The 19730-nt window shown below is 45.1% G+C and overlaps 1 protein-coding gene and 1 long non-coding RNA gene across 7 annotated transcripts in view; one reads left to right on the top strand and one right to left on the bottom strand.

Annotated features, from left to right (window-relative positions):
* The window catches only part of SLC4A10 (solute carrier family 4 member 10), a 241770-nt gene that overhangs the window by 135365 nt on the left and 86675 nt on the right, over positions 1-19730 (top strand). For 5 of the 6 annotated variants that reach the window (XM_075609247.1, XM_075609249.1, XM_075609245.1 and 2 more), the window contains exons 4-5: positions 325-463; positions 762-922. In XM_075609247.1, the coding sequence (XP_075465362.1) occupies positions 325-463; positions 762-922 (300 nt within the window). Of the gene's footprint in view, positions 1-324; positions 464-761; positions 923-6632; positions 6829-19730 lie in introns of those variants that run through there. The other variant, XM_075609250.1, reaches the window with a different exon arrangement.
* On the bottom strand, positions 1280-6723 carry LOC142499633 (uncharacterized). The gene is made up of 2 exons (XR_012802704.1): positions 6200-6723; positions 1280-3324 (listed from the first exon to the last, which is right to left on the bottom strand). It is a non-coding gene; the product is annotated as an uncharacterized LOC142499633 (long non-coding RNA).

Genomic DNA, 19730 nt, shown 5'->3' with positions numbered 1-19730 from the left:
CTGGGTCAAGGCTTACTAGTAAGAGATGCAGAATTTTGAATTTCCATTTTTTTAAAGTAAATCTGTAATGCTTAGTGCAGTTTTTCATTTTAATTATGAAGACACAGCTAGTTATATGTAGTTTGAGTTCAGTCATGTTTTCTGGTTATGTTGCAGGTAATACTTTTGACATTTTTATCCACATTAATATTAAATCATTTTTATAATTTAATCCTGTTATTTATCAACAACTTATTTGTGGCATAGTGCTATTTTAGAATCAAAACAATATTAACATTGATGCATAGATTAATATCTGCTCATGGTTCTCACTTGTGTTTCCAGACACTCCGTCACAAAGGGTCCAGTTTATTCTTGGAACAGAAGATGATGATGAAGAACATATTCCCCATGATCTCTTCACAGAGCTGGATGAAATTTGTTTACGTGACGGGGATGATGCTGAGTGGAGAGAGATGGCAAGGTGAGTCGTTTTATAGAAAAATGCACAATAAAATGTCAAATAACAAAAATCAGTCCCCACTTCCCATGGGCTTTAGTGTACATCATAACCCAATATGAAAACATCTGCAGGACAATTACTTCTTTAGATGCCCTGCAAAGAAGTTATAACAATAAAATATGCTCTGTGCATTTGAAAATTGTAGATGTTTTTATGATTACTGCACTTGTATAATCCATTTACATAGCAGGGTTTATCCTAAATAGATTGGGGTTTAGTTTTTGTCTTTAGTGTGCTTAAGCATTGCTTGTTTGGTTAGATGGCTGAAGTTTGAAGAAGATGTAGAAGATGGTGGAGAAAGATGGAGCAAACCATATGTTGCCACATTGTCACTTCATAGTTTGTTCGAGTTGAGAAGTTGTATCCTGCATGGTACTGTTCTGCTGGACATGAGAGCTAACACCTTAGAAGAAATTGCAGGTACTGTACTGTACATAGTATTGATGCTGGTATATCATTATTTATATGCAGTGTTGAATGTTACTGATACAATATGTGGGACAAATGTACAGATATGTAGATAGCATATGTATGTACAGTATATCTTTATTTATATAGCACCATTAATGTACATAGCGCTTCACAGCAGTAATACACGCGACATAATAATATAAAATAACAAATAATACAAATAACACATTGTAAATTTCCCGCTCTCCGCCTTATGGAAGCAACCCTAACCTTGGTTCTAGAGCCTCCAAGGAGGACACCTACGATCTAGTGTGCTGTGCTGGAAACAGCGGATCTGGAAGAAGTAATTAATTCAGACGCGCAAGGTTCTTTCTCAGTTACTTCTCGTTTATTGTTTCAAGTGCATAAGCTTTAATAGGCATTCGTGACGTACCCTGGAACACTCCAGTATGTATCACAAGTTTATATACATCAATAACATCTTATCTTATTGTTATGAGTCATTGTCACACATTGCTATTTAAGCAAAAACTATATGCTGGGGGGGTTAAAATGTTCTAGGAAAAGTGTCAATAGAAAGTCCTTGATACAAAAATAAAGCGCAAGCAGTTTTTCTTATAGCAATAACAAGTTGTTTACGATTATAGGCTGCTACGGCAAAATTCACTATGGTTATACTTGCAGACAAAATAGGTGATACACAAAATGGGGACCTACCCCTTGTATATTCATTAACAATCTCTCCTTTTGTCATAACATGACAACTACTATTTTTGATACTGTTGATATACTTTGTCGTACTAAACTAGTGGTGCAGGTTTTGCGGGGGTCAGAGAGAAATATATATATATAAGATGAGCAAAAAAAAAATTCTCTTAAGAACCATGGAATAAAGCTACAGTTCTACTACAATTCAAGGCCCTTTGCTTCTTGGGAAAACATCTTCTTGGAATCATGCCTGGAAATTGTTAAGATAAAAAGTTCCAAGCTTCTGCTTTTTTTTAAATTGCTGTATCTTATAAACTCACAAAATGGAGAACAGACTAGTAATTTTAACCCTTTCAATATCAACAAAATTACTATTCACACTGCTCTTCTATGACTAGCGCTAAGGGATTTCTGAGAATTGATGGGGGCTAATTTCTACTGGAAGCGACTGCACAAACATCATCCTTGCACGCATCTTTCATACTGCATTTGCTCAGAATGGCAAAACAGCAAAATGTCTGCTATGGTCAAAATGGATGACTTGTCTTTGTGGTTGAACTCCCACCTTCCTCATATCCTTATATCCAATCTTGTCAGTCCCCCCCATATCCTTAAGAGACAGTCTATTTAAAGAACAGTTAAACATTTCATTGTCCTGCAGGACCAAGAAGTTGTCCATGGTGCATGAATTCATTTCTTTCTGGGTATTATATCGGCCCAGTTGATTTCTTCTTCGGTCTCTTCTTCTGGGGGACTGCCGACATCTTTATCACAGAAAAGAGGCATAGCGTTGGTGGGGAATTGCAGCGCACTTCTGGACCAAAGTTTGCTGTATTTAACACATACATATAGAGCAATGAGTAGGACAGACACACATACAAAAACATACGCTAGTTTCGCTTCCAGAGAACCAATCCAACCACCAAGTCCCAATGAATCCCATCCCTCATCTCTACCTTTAAACACTCTTCCTAAATAACATAACCTGGTCTAGTTGCAGGGTAATTCTCTATCTATCCTTCTAATACAACGTCAATAACTTCCCTAGGGCAAACTCGTATTTCTACACCCTTCGTAAACAATTTCTCATATATGGTTCTACAAGTGTCTTATAACATATTGTCCTTTTCCTAAGGGGTTAAATGTAACTCGTGTTCTTGGGGTGCAACCTATTGGGTATAGATAGTACATTGGGTTACATTGCACATAAGATATGGGCTTTGTTTACCAGGATTCCATTATATAACAAAAAAGAGTGTGCATATATACTATACACAGAACAATAAAAACAAAATAAAAATTACTAAACAAAATATACCTGTTACTACCCTATCATCTGTGTGTGTACACTACTTACACAAACCTAATAGAATATACATTATAGTTAAAATAATAAAACCTGTAAAGAAAAAAGATTAAAAAGTTCAAAGTTCATGTTTTTGAGGCACAGACTTTTGCCTGTGTCTTTAGGCCTTTCCATCTTGGTTATGGTTTAACTTGAGGCAACTGTGGGTGGTGCTGGGATAAGTTTCACGTGCGTAACGAGGATCCAGGAATACAGCTCTGCCATTTTAACGGCTGTATTTTGTAGTGAGTAGCATTTGAAATGGCCTTTTCATCTGGGATGAAAAGCGTGCTTGTGTAGGAATTGCTTGACCATTAACCCCGTCTCGAGTAGGTGCACTTTCAAATTTGACCCATGCCTAGAGAGACTCAAAAATATATTAGTTGCATACAATACTTACTTAATTGTTTTACTAAGCAGTCATTGTGGTCATAAGACTTGGTGCCACAGCTATTGCCAAACCAAAAGAAAATGGCTAAAATGATTCTGTATAGAACTCCAAACTAAATTACTTGTAATATATATATGCCATCTAACTTCTGGGCATAGACAGCTATATGATAAACAACAATAATACCCCTCCTTTTGTTCACATCTCTGATTACATGTGAACAATATTACACAAAGGATAACAGCATTTAAAACGTAACTAAATATAGTTGCTTGATCTGTAGCAAGACTAACCAGAAACCTTTGGGTATAAAATTTACATTAAAAATCTCAAAACACTACTGAATATAAATATAATCTGATATTTTCTTCTGACAGATACCTTAAAAACACAAAATAACATCTGGTTTGCTGAGAGAATAACCTGTAACATAAAAATTATAGACACAGATTTAAAGACAGTCCATTTCTAGGATTGCAACAAACTTGAGATAACTTTCTGGGCATCCTGCCAAAACCTTGGAACAAAACAGATAATAAAAAAAAATAATGTTACTGAAGTTTAACATACACTGCAATATAATTTGGGACAGCTTAAAAATAAAGCTCCTTACACGGCCCGATACAGGATAAAATGTGACGTATTCAAAAATTAAAACTGGATTTTTGTTAAACAGAAAATTATAGGCTTAACATATACTTTAAACAGTTTATAGTTACTTGTTACACAGAAAAAGAAACAAAAAATAATACAAACAAAAAATAATACAAACAAAAATTACCAAAACAAGGCAATGCAAAACTGTTTGATCCTGCCTGCAAACTATATTAATAAAAATGTCCCTTTCTTTTATTATCATATCCTAAACTACAGTTAAACCTAATTTGTAGCTACAGAGCTTCAGTTAACTTTTCTGTCTAAAATGTAAATGTGTCTCTGCACATTCTTTATTATTTGAGAAGGGGGGCTGTCTGGGCTGCTATCCTGATTCTCTCCTTTCTTGAGATGGAAATAGATAAGTTGGAAAAGGATGTCTTTCTGGTTTTAAGAAATCTTCGTCTGGCCAGAACGAATAAATCCTTAAAATATACCAGTGACCAGGCTTAATTATAAACAATGGTAAAAATCAAAAGATTTTTCCACATTTGCCCATTCTTTGTCCATCTCTCAATAACCAGCCAAACTCTCCCTTGCCCAGTGTTGATAAGTTTGGCTTTAGTGGGGGTGTACACCTTTAAAAATTAAACTTCAACTTAAAAAATTAATTATTCTTATTTTTGTAAGACCTTGCAAGTTTTCGGGATGGTAGTTGGTATACATATAATAAGCCGGTGTAACCATGATTCAACTCTCACATGGGATTCATTCAGGTAAAATTCATGAAACACACAGGGATTACTCAATCAAATAACCTTTTTACCATATTTATACCTGAAAATCTAAAAAAAAACATTCTGGGGAAATATCTAATTTTCCTACCTTAAACTTACACCTAAAACATATTTTCTACTGAGATTTACAATACTTGAGAAAACCTGAGATTCTCAATCCCGGCGGGGAAGACCCATCTTAATTTAGACAAAAACCATCTACTAAAAATATATATATATATTTTTTTAAATCGATAGACTATAACCTTGTTTTCTTTGGTTCCCTTTCTTAGGGGCTGCACTGCAATTACTGGCAAAATGCCCTGTCTCTTTTACAATTATAACACTTACTGTCCTGTCTTTTAATCATCTGACCCCTCTTGGGTCCTATATTTCACTTCCAGAGCCTTTGTTTTCTTAGCTTCCCTGCTCATTTGCTTTCTCTACCACAGTAGCAATTTCTGACAGTCTTTAATGCTTCCAACCAATACACTTCCTCTACTCTCATCCCAATTTCTGCATGTAAACCTTTCACAAAAGCCGCCACTATAAGTGGTCTTGCGCTCGTCTCTACTTCCTCAATACCTCCATATGCCTATATTATTTGCAATAATATATCGGCAAATTCACTTGCTCTTACCTCCTTATTCACTTGCTGTTCTTCCTTATTTACTTGCTGTTTCTTCCTTATTCACTTGCGTTATGTTAAAAGTAAATGCAGCAGTTATTCTTATACTTTATTTTGTCTGGCTTACTTCCAGACAACATTTTACTTGTTATTACCCATGATTAGCTTATAAAGGAAACTTATCTTAATACAATATAACCTTATCTAAATATCCGTGATATAGGGTCTCAATAGACAGCCCAGTATACAGACAGGACTTTATACTTTAACCCCCTGTTTTACAGTGGGGACTTTCCCATTATACAGGCAGGACTCTTTACCTTCTGTTGTTTTTTTTTTTTTAAATAAATATTTAAATATTTTAGATTGAAAGCAATGAAATGTAGATTTCAAAATTTGACAGCAGATAGGAATCACTTGGCCAGCATTGTCTGCCCATTTTCCTTTTTTTTAAAAAATCAGTCGGGACTTTTAACCCGCTTTAAAATTGGACCCCAATTGGGGTACCCTTTTTTCTGACTTTTATCCCCTTTGTCATTTCTACTAGGATTGGACCCTATATCTTAGCAAATTCTAACAAGCGGCACAGCGTTATTTACATGCTATTGATACAAGCCTTATGCACTTTAAGGCACACAACTATAGTTTCCTCAGACACAATAGATAGTTTTTATTATTATTATTATTATTTCAGTCGGGGACTCCAACGCGGACTCACTATATGAGACTCCTTACTCATATAAGCCTATCTTAACTCTTAACCAGGAGGTATAACTAAATTTGGGTCGTTTTGGATTCAGGGACACCGGGAGTTTATACGGACAAAATAATATCACGTACTTACCCCAATGGCACTGAATCCCACATCTGACACCATCTGTAAATTTCCGCTCTCCGCCTTATGGAAGCGACCCTCTCATTGGTTCAAGAGCCTCCCAGGAGGACACCTACGATCTAGTGTGCTATGCTGGAAACAACGGATCCGGAAGAAGTAATTAATTCGGACACGCAAGGTTCTTTCTCAGTTACTTCTCGTTTATTGTTTCAAGTGCATAAGCTTTTATAGGCATTCGTGACGTACCCTGGAATACTCCAGTATGTATCACAAGTTTACATACGTCAATAACATCTTATCTTATTGTTATGAGTCATTGTCACACATTGCTATTTAAGCAAAAACTATATGCTGGGGGGGGGGGTTTAAAATGTTCTAGGAAAAGTGTCAACAGAAAATCTTTGATACAAAAATAAAGCGCAAGCAGTTTTTCTTATAGCAATAACAAGTTGTTTATGATTTTAGGCTGCTACGGCAAAATTCATTATGGTTATACTTGCAGACCAAATAGGTGATACACAAAATGGGGACCTACCCCTGTATATTCATTAACACACATAATGGGAAGAAGTGCTTCAGACATAAAAGTAGCATTTAATGAAAGGAGTCCCTGCCCCGAACAGCTTATAATCTAATTGGTAAGTAGGAAGAAACCGAACAGAGACAGTAGGAAGGTGTTCTGGTAAGTGCATCTGCAAGGGGCCAAGGTCAATGTATGATGTGTATAGTATCAGCCACGGAGCTACTCATATGCTTTGTTAAGGAGGTGGGTTTTAAGATGGGTCTTAAAGGTGGAGAGAGAGGGTACTAGTCGGATATTGAAGGAAAAGGCATTCCAGAGGTGTGGGGCAGTCAGTGAGAAAGGTTTAAGGCAGGAGATGGCTCTAGACACAAAAGGGGTAGAAAGAAGTCATCCTTGAGCAGAACACAAGAGTTGGGATGGTGTATAGTGAGAAATTAGGGCTATTTAAATATATGTTTGCTAAAGTTTATTGTGATATTCCACTACTAACCATAAAACATATTTCCTTGGACACATTCTTGGAAATAGGTAACCCTTGGGATTTGTGTGTAAATGTAATGTTTCCATTAGATCTGAAGCCATTTGGTATTTCTATGGTCATTTCTTTGTTTATTTTTGCAGCAGTCCACTTCTCTAGTTGGCACTGCTGCTTTAAGAAAACACTGACTGTTAACATGTTATTGTATGCGACTGTGTCATTGAAAATCATTTAGGGCAGATGGATGGAAGATTTGAGACTGAGTTGACAAACACGCTTCTCTTACTCTGTTTCTTAAGCAAAATAGCTAACTAAGAATTAAGATAACAGTAGTATAATTATTTATGTGTTTTCTCGTGACATTATAAAAGAATGTGGAAAAGAGGGCTTTGTGTAAAATGATAGATTTTTACCCAAAAAAAGAATAGAGAAAATTGTACTTTATTTACAAACCATGTAGAATATGTTTGGTTTTTCAAAACTAAATCGACAGATGTTACTTTACATTTACGCTCCCCCCCCAAGCTTCTAATTTCCACAGTGTAGCTTACATTTGTAGCCCCCTTTCCCCTGTGCCTAGGGCAACTACTGGTACCGATGATACCTGGTTGGCTAACAGGAGGCCTGATCCTCCGCTAAAGGGAGCCTGGGGTGACCTAAAATACAGCACCTCCACCTGTGAAGGATCCGCACACAGTGAGATAACCCCGCCCAAGACAATACCCCCAGTAAATACACACCAGGTTATGATATAACATTATTTACTAACACGTACTTGTAATAACAGATCACAATATATGTACATATATACCCGGGAGTATCCTCACAGTACTTGGGGTGCAGGGGCACCACTGTCCCAGTGTCCAACACGTTGATTGTCAATTCCACCCAAGTGTGTGACCGCGCTGCCCACAGTAGATTGTTGGTGCACTTGTAGATATACCTGCCGGGTGCACTCGGGCCGCCGCGGATTCTCCGGAGCACCCGGGCGCTCCCTGCACCGCCTGCCTCCCATTGCAACTTCCTTGAGCAGCCGGAACCTCCCCCATCCAGAGTGGAAGTAAACGGGAAAACAAGGGGGCCAGAGGGGACCTGGCTACACATTTTTTTATAGATACCAAGTATAGAAGCCCCAGAGAGATTAATTACGTGTCAGGTAACCAAAATTAATTTGCATTTATTGAAAAACTGGACCATGTTGTTTCCTCCTCTCCTTGGCCCCACACCCAAGCTCCTAACACCTCCTCTTGATTATTTATTTATTTATTTATTTATTTTATTTATTTATTTATTTATAAAATATTTTACCAGGAAGTAATACATTGAGAGTTACCTCTCGTTTTCAAGTATGTCCTGGGCACAGAGTAAAACAAATAATACATGGTTACAAATACAGTTACATAAATGAACAAGGTATACATTTATATACAAGACATTGCATGCACAGTTAAAGAAAATATATATTATGAGCTTATGAAACAGTTACAGACCAGATTAAAGTGTGAGACAGCCTTAGATTTGAAAGAACTTAAGCTGGTGGTGGATATGAGAGTCTCTGGTAGGTTGTTCCAGTTTTGGGGTGCACGGAAGGAGAAGGAGGAACGTCCGGATACTTTGTTGAGTCTTGGGACCATGAATAGTCTTTTGGAGTCTGATCTCAGGTGATAGGTACTGCATGTGGTAGGGGTGAGGAGCTTGTTCAGGTAGCTGGGTAGCTTGCCCAGAAAGTATTTGAGGGTGAGACAGGAAAGGTGAACTTTGCGCCTAGACTCTAGTGATGACCAATCTAGTTCTTTGAGCATTTCGCAGTGATGTGTGTTGTAGTTGCATTGGAGAACAAAACGACAAATTGAATTGTAGAGGGTGTCAAGTTTGCTAAGGTGGGTTTGAGGAGCCGAGCCATATACTATGTCTCCATAGTCAATAATTGGCATTAGCATCTGCTGTGCAATACGCTTTCTGACCAGGAGACTTAGGGAGGATTTGTTCCTGTAAAGTACCCCTAGTTTGGCATAGGTCTTGGTTGTCAGGGTATCAATGTGCATCCCGAATGTTAAGTGGGAGTCAAACCATAAGCCCAGGTATTTAAAACTAGTGACAGGTGTTAGGGTGGTTTTAGCGTTGGTTCTAATCAGGAGCTCAGTCACTGGAAGCTTTACAAATTTAGTCTTGGTCCCAAATACCATTGTTACAGTCTTGTCAGTGTTTAAAAACAGTTTGTTTTGGGAAATCCAGTTTTCGAGTCTCAAAAAGTCAGACTGAAGTATGTGTTGAAGGTCAGAGAGGCTATGGCTGTGTGCATACAGGATTGTGTCATCTGCATACATGTGTATTGAGGCTTCCTTACAAGCTGTGGGAAGATCATTAATGAACACTGAGAAGAGTAGGGGCCCCAGAACAGAGCCTTGCGGGACACCACAGGTGATATCCAGGGGGTTGGAGTTAGAGCCTGAGATGGACACATGTTGGGATCTTCCTGATAGGTAGGACTGAAACCAGTTTAAAGCATGTTTCCCTATTCCAGAGCTCTGGAGTTTGTTAAGCAGGATAGCATGATCAACTGTGTCAAAAGCCTTTGCAAAATCTAGGAATACTGCACCAGTGAGTTGTCCCCGTTCCATTCCACACTGGATTTCATTGCAAACTTTTAGCAGGGTAGTTACGGTGGAGTGTTTGGGACGAAACCCAGACTGGAATTGGCTAGGGAAATTTGTCTTGGTGTAGAACTCGCTTATTTGGGAGTGGACACATTTTTCCATAACTTTGGATAGAATTGGGAGAAGTGAGATTGGCCTGTAGTTTGAGACAGTGTTTTTGTCCCCACTTTTGAAGATTGGGACAACTCTGGCAGTTTTCCAGGTCTTAGGGATGGCTACATTACCCAACTGAAGCCAATCAGGATGGAGAAAGCTGCCCAGCTCCCTAGCAACAGCCCTGCTCAGGGAAATCTCGTGGGCCTCCAAGCCGGTCAGGTCACTATTTCCAAAGAGGTAATACCGGACACATTCATGTCCAGTATTACCTCTCATTTTTTGTTTTTACTATACAGAGTATCCAAATACAGGACAGCCCAGTTCAATACTGGACATCTGGCAACCCTAACTGGCACAGTAGCACAGACTGTCACACACTGATTGTATGACATCTTGAGTCTTAGTAGTAATCATGGCATTTACATTTGGGATATTGAAAGGGGTGACATGAACATGATACAGTAGATACAATTACATATTCTTCAACCTTGTTCTAAGGCCTTGAGTAAAAACAAGCAATATGCAATCAATATATTTTATATACAAATTAGGTATTTCACATATGCTGCAAAATACACTGATTATTTATAAACACCACTGTAGTTGGTGTCACAGGAGATGTTTGAGAACCACTGATAGTGTGTGTGTGTGTGTGTGTGTGTATGTGTGTGTGTGTGTGTGTGTGTGTATGTGTATATACAGTAGAGGCAACGTTTATTCTAACATTTGCCGTAAACTAGCCGGGTTACATTCTGGGTATGTGCTGGGTATGTGCTGGGTATGTTCTGGGCTAGTTTGAGGCACGTTTAAGGCATTTCTGCATTGACTAACGACCCATAGGATTAACACAGCAGGGGTCCCTGGCAGTCCCATTCAGTTTGAATGGGACTGCCAGGGACCCCCGCTGTTAATCTGATAGGCCATTAATCAATGCAGAAATGCTGGGGCTAGTTTAAGGAAAGTTTAAGGCATGTATTCAGAATGTACCTGGGTGTTTCCTGGGTTTTTTGGGGAATTGCCACTGGTTTTTGTTCGAATAAGAGTTGCCTCTACTGTGTATATATATATATATATATATATATATATATATATATATATATATGTAGCCAGGTCATCTTTTTCCCCCTGCGACCCCCCCGGGCGCCTCCGTGGTCACGGACGCTGTCGGGTACTGCCAGCAGCAAGCGGCAGACCCGACGGCCATTCAGGAGGGTGGGGGCCGAGGAGGGAGCTCGCCGGAGTGCAGGAGATCTCCGGCGGCTCTTGCACAGGGCGCCGCCATGTTGCGCTGGTTCGCGCATGCGCAGAGAGTCCCCGGCGGCCCGAGATAGTCGCGCATGCGCAGAAGATCGCGCGAGTGTAGGAGCCAGCCAGGAGAGTAGCGCGAGAGGTAGGGAGAGATTGCGGCGGCCATTAGGGGTTAGTGTAAGCACAGGGAAGGCGCGCACGCGGCCCCAATGTTACAGTAAGGGCCTTGGGACTACAATTCCCAGGAGGCATAGGGAGACAGGCACCAGGTGCCTCATAGGAGCCAATAGGGCTGCAGGACTGCCAGGAGAACAAGTGGATACATTTGGCGGGCTTGCAGCTACGTTGTCAGTCAGAGGAAGGAGCAGTCAAGGGAAGGAGGTAGGGTACAGGAGCGAGGGACTCCCTGTACTAGGCCAGCACCCCCTTGGCCCAAGATGGCCCTGAGTCCCCCAGTAGTGTGAGTGTTGCCAGGGATAGCCCTCAGGATAGGGAACCTGTCACTTACTTTAGTTAGCAACTGGGGAACAGAAGGGAAGATAGGGACAGCTGGGGGGTTTCATAGCGGTAACCAATCCGGGGAGCCATAGCCCAGGGTCCTGTTGTGAATTAGTGGCACGAGACAGCTGGGGGGTTCATAGCGGTAACCAGTCCGGGGAGCCATAGCCCAGGGTCCGTGTTGCGAGTGGCGAGGCCACTGGGGGGGGTTTCATAGCGGTAACCAATCCGGGGAGCCATAGCCCAGGGCGGCGTTGCGCGTAGTACGAGGCAACTGGGGGGGGTTCATAGCGGTAACCAGTCCGGGGATCCATGGCCCAGGGCCCGTATTATGAGTAGGGTGGGTACAAGACCTACCTATATAGGATAGGCAACCCCGAAGGCCCTAGGAGAGTGACCCTTAAGCCACTTAAGGATGCTGTGCTATAGGGACGGCCTGTAGTGCAGGGTGTGTCACGTTGCTGTATCGTTAGAAAGGGACTCAGCGGATGCTGCGGTTCCAGTGACGGAGTTCGGACCCACGTTGAGGGTCACAGAGAATATCGCCAGGATAGGATCAGACGGATTCATCACGCGTCTGACCCTTTGTGAAGCGTTGCTGACCCGAGTACCGGAGTGCTCGGCAGGTATCTACAGTTCTAAGTGCACCACCGGGCCCTTAGCTTAATAGTGACTGCGCAGTCACCCATTGATTCTCTGCAAGAGTGCGGGACATTGGGTGGGGTTCTTTGGACACTGGGTGGGATCACCTAGTGTTGGGGAATCGTCCTGCGAGACGTCATGGTTAGTGTCTCCTCCTGAGAGGGACACAGGTTATATTATGAATGTGATGTGTCGTATTACATGTTAGTAAAGTCCTTAGTTATTATACCCCATTGTGTATGTGATCATTGTGTTTGTCCTGCGAGGATTCACTTCCCCCTCTGGTGGGAGCCATCGCAGGTGGAGGCGCTGCACCTATTGAGTAAGTGGTTACCCCTAGTATAATTGCCCCAGGTTCCCCGTGGCGGAAGCTCAGCCCTCCTGCGAGCCAACAGGTAATGCACCACACCGGTAACACTGCATGTTCTACTCACCCACACTATATATGCGATTGGGTGGGGTGGAATACCCGTTACATTTGGAGGCGCTGCTGAGATAGACCTGGGGTGCCCTGTTTGCAATTTTTCAAATTGTCCCATTCATATTTTTCATCATGGCGGTGCCGTCACCGCAAGACGTCGATGACTGGGCCTTAGCGCGGCAATTATCCCCAAGGCGCGTGTTTGTAGTGGCCGGAGTATCCCATGATACGCAATTGTCCACTATGCGCGCCCAAGTAAGAACTTGCCCGGAATTGGCCACTGCCCGGGTGACAGACTTAAGGCTGGATACTGACGGCCGGGGGATTACCTATCTCCTGTTCACCACGCATGACATATGCCTAGAGACTGTTCCCCATGTATTAACACTCCCCGAGTCTTCCGCAGGGGACTGTCTCATGATCTATGCAAAAAGCTGCAGTGTAGTTGACAGGACTGTAGTTAAAATGGAGGCTCCTGCAGCAGGGAATGCTAACAGTGAGTCCCACCTAAAATGGCGGCTCCCGCCAACTCAAGATGACACACGTGCTTCTGACTGCCAGGCTGCTCAGAAAAAGGTTACAGAAAACCATCCGGGACTGGCGGGAAAACCAGAGCCCCGCCCCCGTAATGTGAGCCACTCAGTGATAGAGCACACCCCTCCTTTAAATTCCACCAGGGGGAGTGAGCACAGTGAACAGCCATTAGACCCTTCTATTCACCAGGAGGAAGAGGAGGAGGAAGGCATTGTCGTGGACATGGAATATTTTCTTTCTGAGCAGGAAACCGAGATAGACTGTCAGGACATACACCCCAATATGTATGTGGCCTGGCGTGCGCCCGGAGTAGATTCTCTTCTCTTCATATGCTCCTGCCTGCAAGAAGCCCACGCTCAGGGAGCCAAAGTGTCTCGGTTATCCCTCGACTACAGGACCATCGAGGTGGAAGGAGAAATGGGCATACAGTGTTTTAGCCCCACTTGTAACTGTTCTAGAGAGACATTGACATGGTGGTCCTACTGTGAGTGTTGCAGTGTGCGGTTATTGAAGTCTATTGTTCCCCAGCATGCCGAACCAGCAGAGGAGACAGAGGAATCACAGCATACAGAGCCTGCTGTGGGCCCGTGTGCCCTACCACGGCCAGTCCGGCCTACAGAGGTACCATCGGTCCCAGGCTTGGGATCAGTACCTGTTGACGACGACAGGGGTGAGTTGACTGCCCCAGGGGTGTTGGGTGTGAGCCTCCAGGTGACCGCGGAGCACGATAGCTTCTTAAGTCTGGACACCTGGGCGAATGGTTCCACTCGACATCGCGTCCTGGCGGAGGTGTCCCCCCTAGAAGATAGCTGTCCTGCAGTGCGAGTGGACCAGTACCCACTGCCTATCGTTCCAGAAGAAGAGAAACCCATCGCAAGCCAGCAGAGTGGTAAGGAACCCCCTTGCTCCCCACAGGCTCCGATGGAGGTGGCCGTGCAACAGGCCAGAGTTACGGTTCCTGATCTGAGTGAGAGCCCGTGCGCTCCAACCCAAATGGTCCCAGGACTGGGATCCAACGCTCCCGAGTTTAAGGACAGCAAGTGGACTGCCCCAGAAGTACAGGAGGCAGGTCCCGAGACAGCCGAGGTGGGAACTGACAGCGTCCCCGAGGACCTGTTGGCCACCGAGAATCACCGCAGGGGTAAGGTGTCTACTCTTTACCCCCTGCCAGGTGAAGCAGAGACTTTGAGTAAAGAGACAGTGTCCAGTTCTCGCTTCTCAGTGGAAGCTGAGCACGTATGTAGGGACAAGGACTATGTGGCAAAGGAGCTGGTAGAAGTTGCCTCCTTTGCGCCCAAGAAGAAGCGGCCCATTCGTCACGTAGTGGACCGAGGGAAAGGTCCTGGCCGCCTGGCCTGCTGCTTCCAGGCCATGGATGATCAAGTAAAGGTTGGTGTGAAGGACACTGCGCTATTCCTTGCACCAGGGGGAGGAAGTAGCACTGAAGCAGTGACTGTTACGCCAGAGTGTGCTTTCCGAGAGATTCACCCCGGGGAGGCTCACGGACGCAAAAGTGAGGTACCCCCATCTGATCAGTTAGGGGCACCCCACAAATGGTCTCAGCAAGCAGCTGATACTCAGCTGGCCTCGGGTAATAGTGGGTGTGATATGCCATGTAATTTTGCATTGTGTGAAAATGTGCCATGTTTTGAGGATGTTGCAGTCGATCTGTTAAGTGTACGGGGTATGCCATGCCATTTTTCAGTGTGTAAAATTGTACCATGTTATGTCGTTCCCCAAGCGAGGGCGTTGGGTTTTTCACCAGGGGGAGAGTGTAGCCAGGTCATCTTTTTCCCCCTGCGACCCCCCCGGGCGCCTCCGTGGTCACGGACGCTGTCGGGTACTGCCAGCGGCAAGCGGCAGACCCGACGGCCATTCAGGAGGGTGGGGGCCGAGGAGGGAGCTCGCCGGAGTGCAGGAGATCTCCGGCGGCTCTTGCACAGGGCGCCGCCATGTTGCGCTGGTTCGCGCATGCGCAGAGAGTCCCCGGCGGCCCGAGATAGTCGCGCATGCGCAGAAGATCGCGCGAGTGTAGGAGCCAGCCAGGAGAGTAGCGCGAGAGGTAGGGAGAGATTGCGGCGGCCATTAGGGGTTAGTGTAAGCACAGGGAAGGCGCGCACGCGGCCCCAATGTTACAGTAAGGGCCTTGGGACTACAATTCCCAGGAGGCATAGGGAGACAGGCACCAGGTGCCTCATAGGAGCCAATAGGGCTGCAGGACTGCCAGGAGAACAAGTGGATACATTTGGCGGGCTTGCAGCTACGTTGTCAGTCAGAGGAAGGAGCAGTCAAGGGAAGGAGGTAGGGTACAGGAGCGAGGGACTCCCTGTACTAGGCCAGCACCCCCTTGGCCCAAGATGGCCCTGAGTCCCCCAGTAGTGTGAGTGTTGCCAGGGATAGCCCTCAGGATAGGGAACCTGTCACTTACTTTAGTTAGCAACTGGGGAACAGAAGGGAAGATAGGGACAGCTGGGGGGTTTCATAGCGGTAACCAATCCGGGGAGCCATAGCCCAGGGTCCTGTTGTGAATTAGTGGCACGAGACAGCTGGGGGGTTCATAGCGGTAACCAGTCCGGGGAGCCATAGCCCAGGGTCCGTGTTGCGAGTGGCGAGGCCACTGGGGGGGTTTCATAGCGGTAACCAATCCGGGGAGCCATAGCCCAGGGCGGCGTTGCGCGTAGTACGAGGCAACTGGGGGGGGTTCATAGCGGTAACCAGTCCGGGGATCCATGGCCCAGGGCCCGTATTATGAGTAGGGTGGGTACAAGACCTACCTATATAGGATAGGCAACCCCGAAGGCCCTAGGAGAGTGACCCTTAAGCCACTTAAGGATGCTGTGCTATAGGGACGGCCTGTAGTGCAGGGTGTGTCACGTTGCTGTATCGTTAGAAAGGGACTCAGCGGATGCTGCGGTTCCAGTGACGGAGTTCGGACCCACGTTGAGGGTCACAGAGAATATCGCCAGGATAGGATCAGACGGATTCATCACGCGTCTGACCCTTTGTGAAGCGTTGCTGACCCGAGCACCGGAGTGCTCGGCAGGTATCTACAGTTCTAAGTGCACCACCGGGCCCTTAGCTTAATAGTGACTGCGCAGTCACCCATTGATTCTCTGCAAGAGTGCGGGACATTGGGTGGGGTTCTTTGGACACTGGGTGGGATCACCTAGTGTTGGGGAATCGTCCTGCGAGACGTCATGGTTAGTGTCTCCTCCTGAGAGGGACACAGGTTATATTATGAATGTGATGTGTCGTATTACATGTTAGTAAAGTCCTTAGTTATTATACCCCATTGTGTATGTGATCATTGTGTTTGTCCTGCGAGGATTCACTTCCCCCTCTGGTGGGAGCCATCGCAGGTGGAGGCGCTGCACCTATTGAGTAAGTGGTTACCCCTAGTATAATTGCCCCAGGTTCCCCGTGGCGGAAGCTCAGCCCTCCTGCGAGCCAACAGGTAATGCACCACACCGGTAACACTGCATGTTCTACTCACCCACACTATATATGCGATTGGGTGGGGTGGAATACCCGTTACATATATATATATATATATATATATATATATATATATATATATACAGTGTTCGACAAATCACCCAAAAATCTACACGCCCAACCAAAAAATCTACCCGCCACCTAGTTCCGCCCCCAACCCCGCCCCTAGTCCCGCCCTCAACCCCACCCCTAGTCCCACCCCCAACCCTAGTCCCGCCCCCAACCCGCTTTAAAATAAAATATATAAATAAAATACATTTAATAAATTCCTAGTCAGAACAACATTCGTTTTTGACATAAATGTATTTATTGTATTACATTATACTACAATTAGTCCTTGTTACGTGTGTGTGTGTGTGTGTGTGTGTGTGTGTGTGTGTGTGTGTGTGTGTGTGTGTGTGTGTGTGTGTGTGTGTGTGTGTGTGTGTGTAAATGTCGGATCTAGAAATAAAAGCCAGGTGCGAATGACTAGTTTCCTGAACCCCTTAACCAGTGTCTGGACGTCCCTGCTTCACAATATCTAAAGGAGCAATCCCGCCTGGGATCTTACCTGTTCCGCAGTCAGTCCCTCAATGTCCAGGTACCCTCATTCCCGCAATGTTATATATTGGAGGGGATGTGTTCCCTACCTGTCTTCTGGGTTAGGGGGGTTCCAATGTCTTCCGTGTGAAGCTTGAGTCAGATCTGGAAGAAAGTAGTATAGGTTATTTCGGTGTAGTATAGGGCAGTTAAGATATATAGGGTAAATAAGAGATCAAGAAACAGAGTGTGAGACAGACACAGAGAGAGGGTGAGAGAGAGAGGGGGTGAGAGAGAGAAGGGTGTGAGAGAGAAAGAGAGAGAGAGAGTGAGAGGGGGTGAGAGAGAGGGAGGGGGTGAGAGAGAGAGAGAGAGGGGGTGAGAGAGAGAGAGATGGTTAGAGAGAGGGGGTGAGAGAGAGGGGGTGAGGGGGACAGAGAGAGAGGGTGAGAGGGTGAGAGGGGGAGAGGAGGAGTGGGGGAGAGAGTGAGAGAGAGTGAGAGGGGGTGAGAGAGAGAGAGAGTTGGGGTGAGAGAGAGAGAGAGAGAGGGGGTGAGAGAGTGGGTGAGAGGAGAGAGGGGGTGAGAGAGGGTGAGAGGGGGGGAGAGGGTGACATGGTGAGAGAGGGGGTGAGAGAGAGAGAGAGGGTGAGAGAGGGGGTGAGAGAGAGGGTGAGTGAGAGAGGGTGGAGAGAGAAAGGGTGAGGGTGAGAGAGAGGGTGAGAGAGAGGGTGAGGGTGAGAGAGGGTGAGGGTGAGAGAGAGAGAGGATGAGAGAGAGAGGGTGAGAGAGAGAAGGTGAGAGAGAGAGGGTGAGAGAGAGACAGGGTGAGAGGGTGAGAGAGAGAGAGGGTGAGAGAGAGAGAGGGTGAGAGAGGGTGAGAGAGAGAGGGCGAGAGACTGGGGGGTTGATTGGGTGGGGGTGATTGGGTGATTGGGTGACGGGATGATTGGGTGGGGGGGTGATTGGGTGGGGTGATTGTGTGGGAGAGGTGGGGTGATTGGGTGGGGGGGTGGGGAGGGGTGACTATTCTGGTATCACACACACACACACACACACACTCACACTCACACTCACACTCACACACTCACACACACACACACACACACACACACACTCACACACTCCCAGAGACACTCACAGACACACACACACACACACACTCCAGAGACACTCACAGACACACACTCCCAGAGACACTCACAGACACACACTCACAGACACACACTCACAGACACACACACTGGGTGGGTATTCATTGAAAGGGAGGTGGCCCACCTGTTCATCCAGGCCTTGTCCTCCACATGCCGGCTGAGGGTCGGGCAGCCAGGCGGGGGGGTCGGGCAACCAGACAAGCAGGCGTGGGTGGGCAGCCAGGCAGGAGGATCGGGGCCAGTGGAGGACAGCCGCACGGCAACACCAACCTCCCCATGAGAAACGTGCGTGTCCGCGTGCGCAGTCTGCTGCCAGCCTGCTTCCCCGCTCCCATTACCAGAGCATGGGACGGAGGGGAAGCGCCTGGGCAGCAGCCGCGGGACCCCCCCCAGCCTACCTCCTACCCCGGGCAGCAAGCGGGGATCGGGGGCAGGGGGGGTTGGGGCTGACCCAGAGCTGCCAGCCGGCCCTCTTCCCTGCATCAGGCCAATCAGGGAGGGGGATTACTTTTTTATTTATTAAAAAAAATAAAAATTGGCAGCGAGCAGGGGAATTCATAGAGTCACAGCAGCGGCCTAAATCCACTCGCCAGCGGCCTAAATCCACTCGCCACGGGCGTGTGGTTATCATTAATTCTCGAACACTGCATATATAAAAAGTGACACTGTGTGCTCATTTGCATGTCATTTCCCAGAATCCCTTGCTGCAGTGGAAGTGCTGTATGCTGGGTGATAATGGGGAAAGGCGGGGTTGCAGACCTGCCTAAGACATGCAGATGAGCATACAGTTATATTTGCATAATATATATATATATATATATATATATATATATATATATATATATATATATATATATATATATATATACACTAAATTGTGGATTATTACTGAGTGCTGCCTCTTTTTTTTCCTTTGGAAATTGTTTTCATCATAATCTTATGAGTCAAGCACCTAAATGTATTCTAGTACCAGAGTGCCAACTGTTGCTTTTTATTTATATATATATTTGCAAGAATTGCAGCTTCATATGCAATGGAATAGTAAACAAGGGGAATTATGCTGAGCAGTTCACCATGTCACATCGTTTGATCCACACTCTTCATCAGACCTGAGAAATGGCCAAGTGGGATTAGAATAATTGAAATCTTATTGAATGCACAAGATATTGCTCAGCCTATACTGATGGACTGAAGTGGACTCAATTCCTATTACTAAGTGATGAATCCTATTTCTATTTCCTATGGATATTTTTACTAAAATTGTAACTACAGTATA

Source organism: Ascaphus truei, chromosome 7, assembly GCF_040206685.1.
Source record: "Ascaphus truei isolate aAscTru1 chromosome 7, aAscTru1.hap1, whole genome shotgun sequence".
NCBI classification, from domain to species: domain Eukaryota; kingdom Metazoa; phylum Chordata; class Amphibia; order Anura; family Ascaphidae; genus Ascaphus; species Ascaphus truei.
Note: the sequence above shows the minus strand (reverse complement) of the source record. Positions and strands in the feature narration are given on the sequence as shown.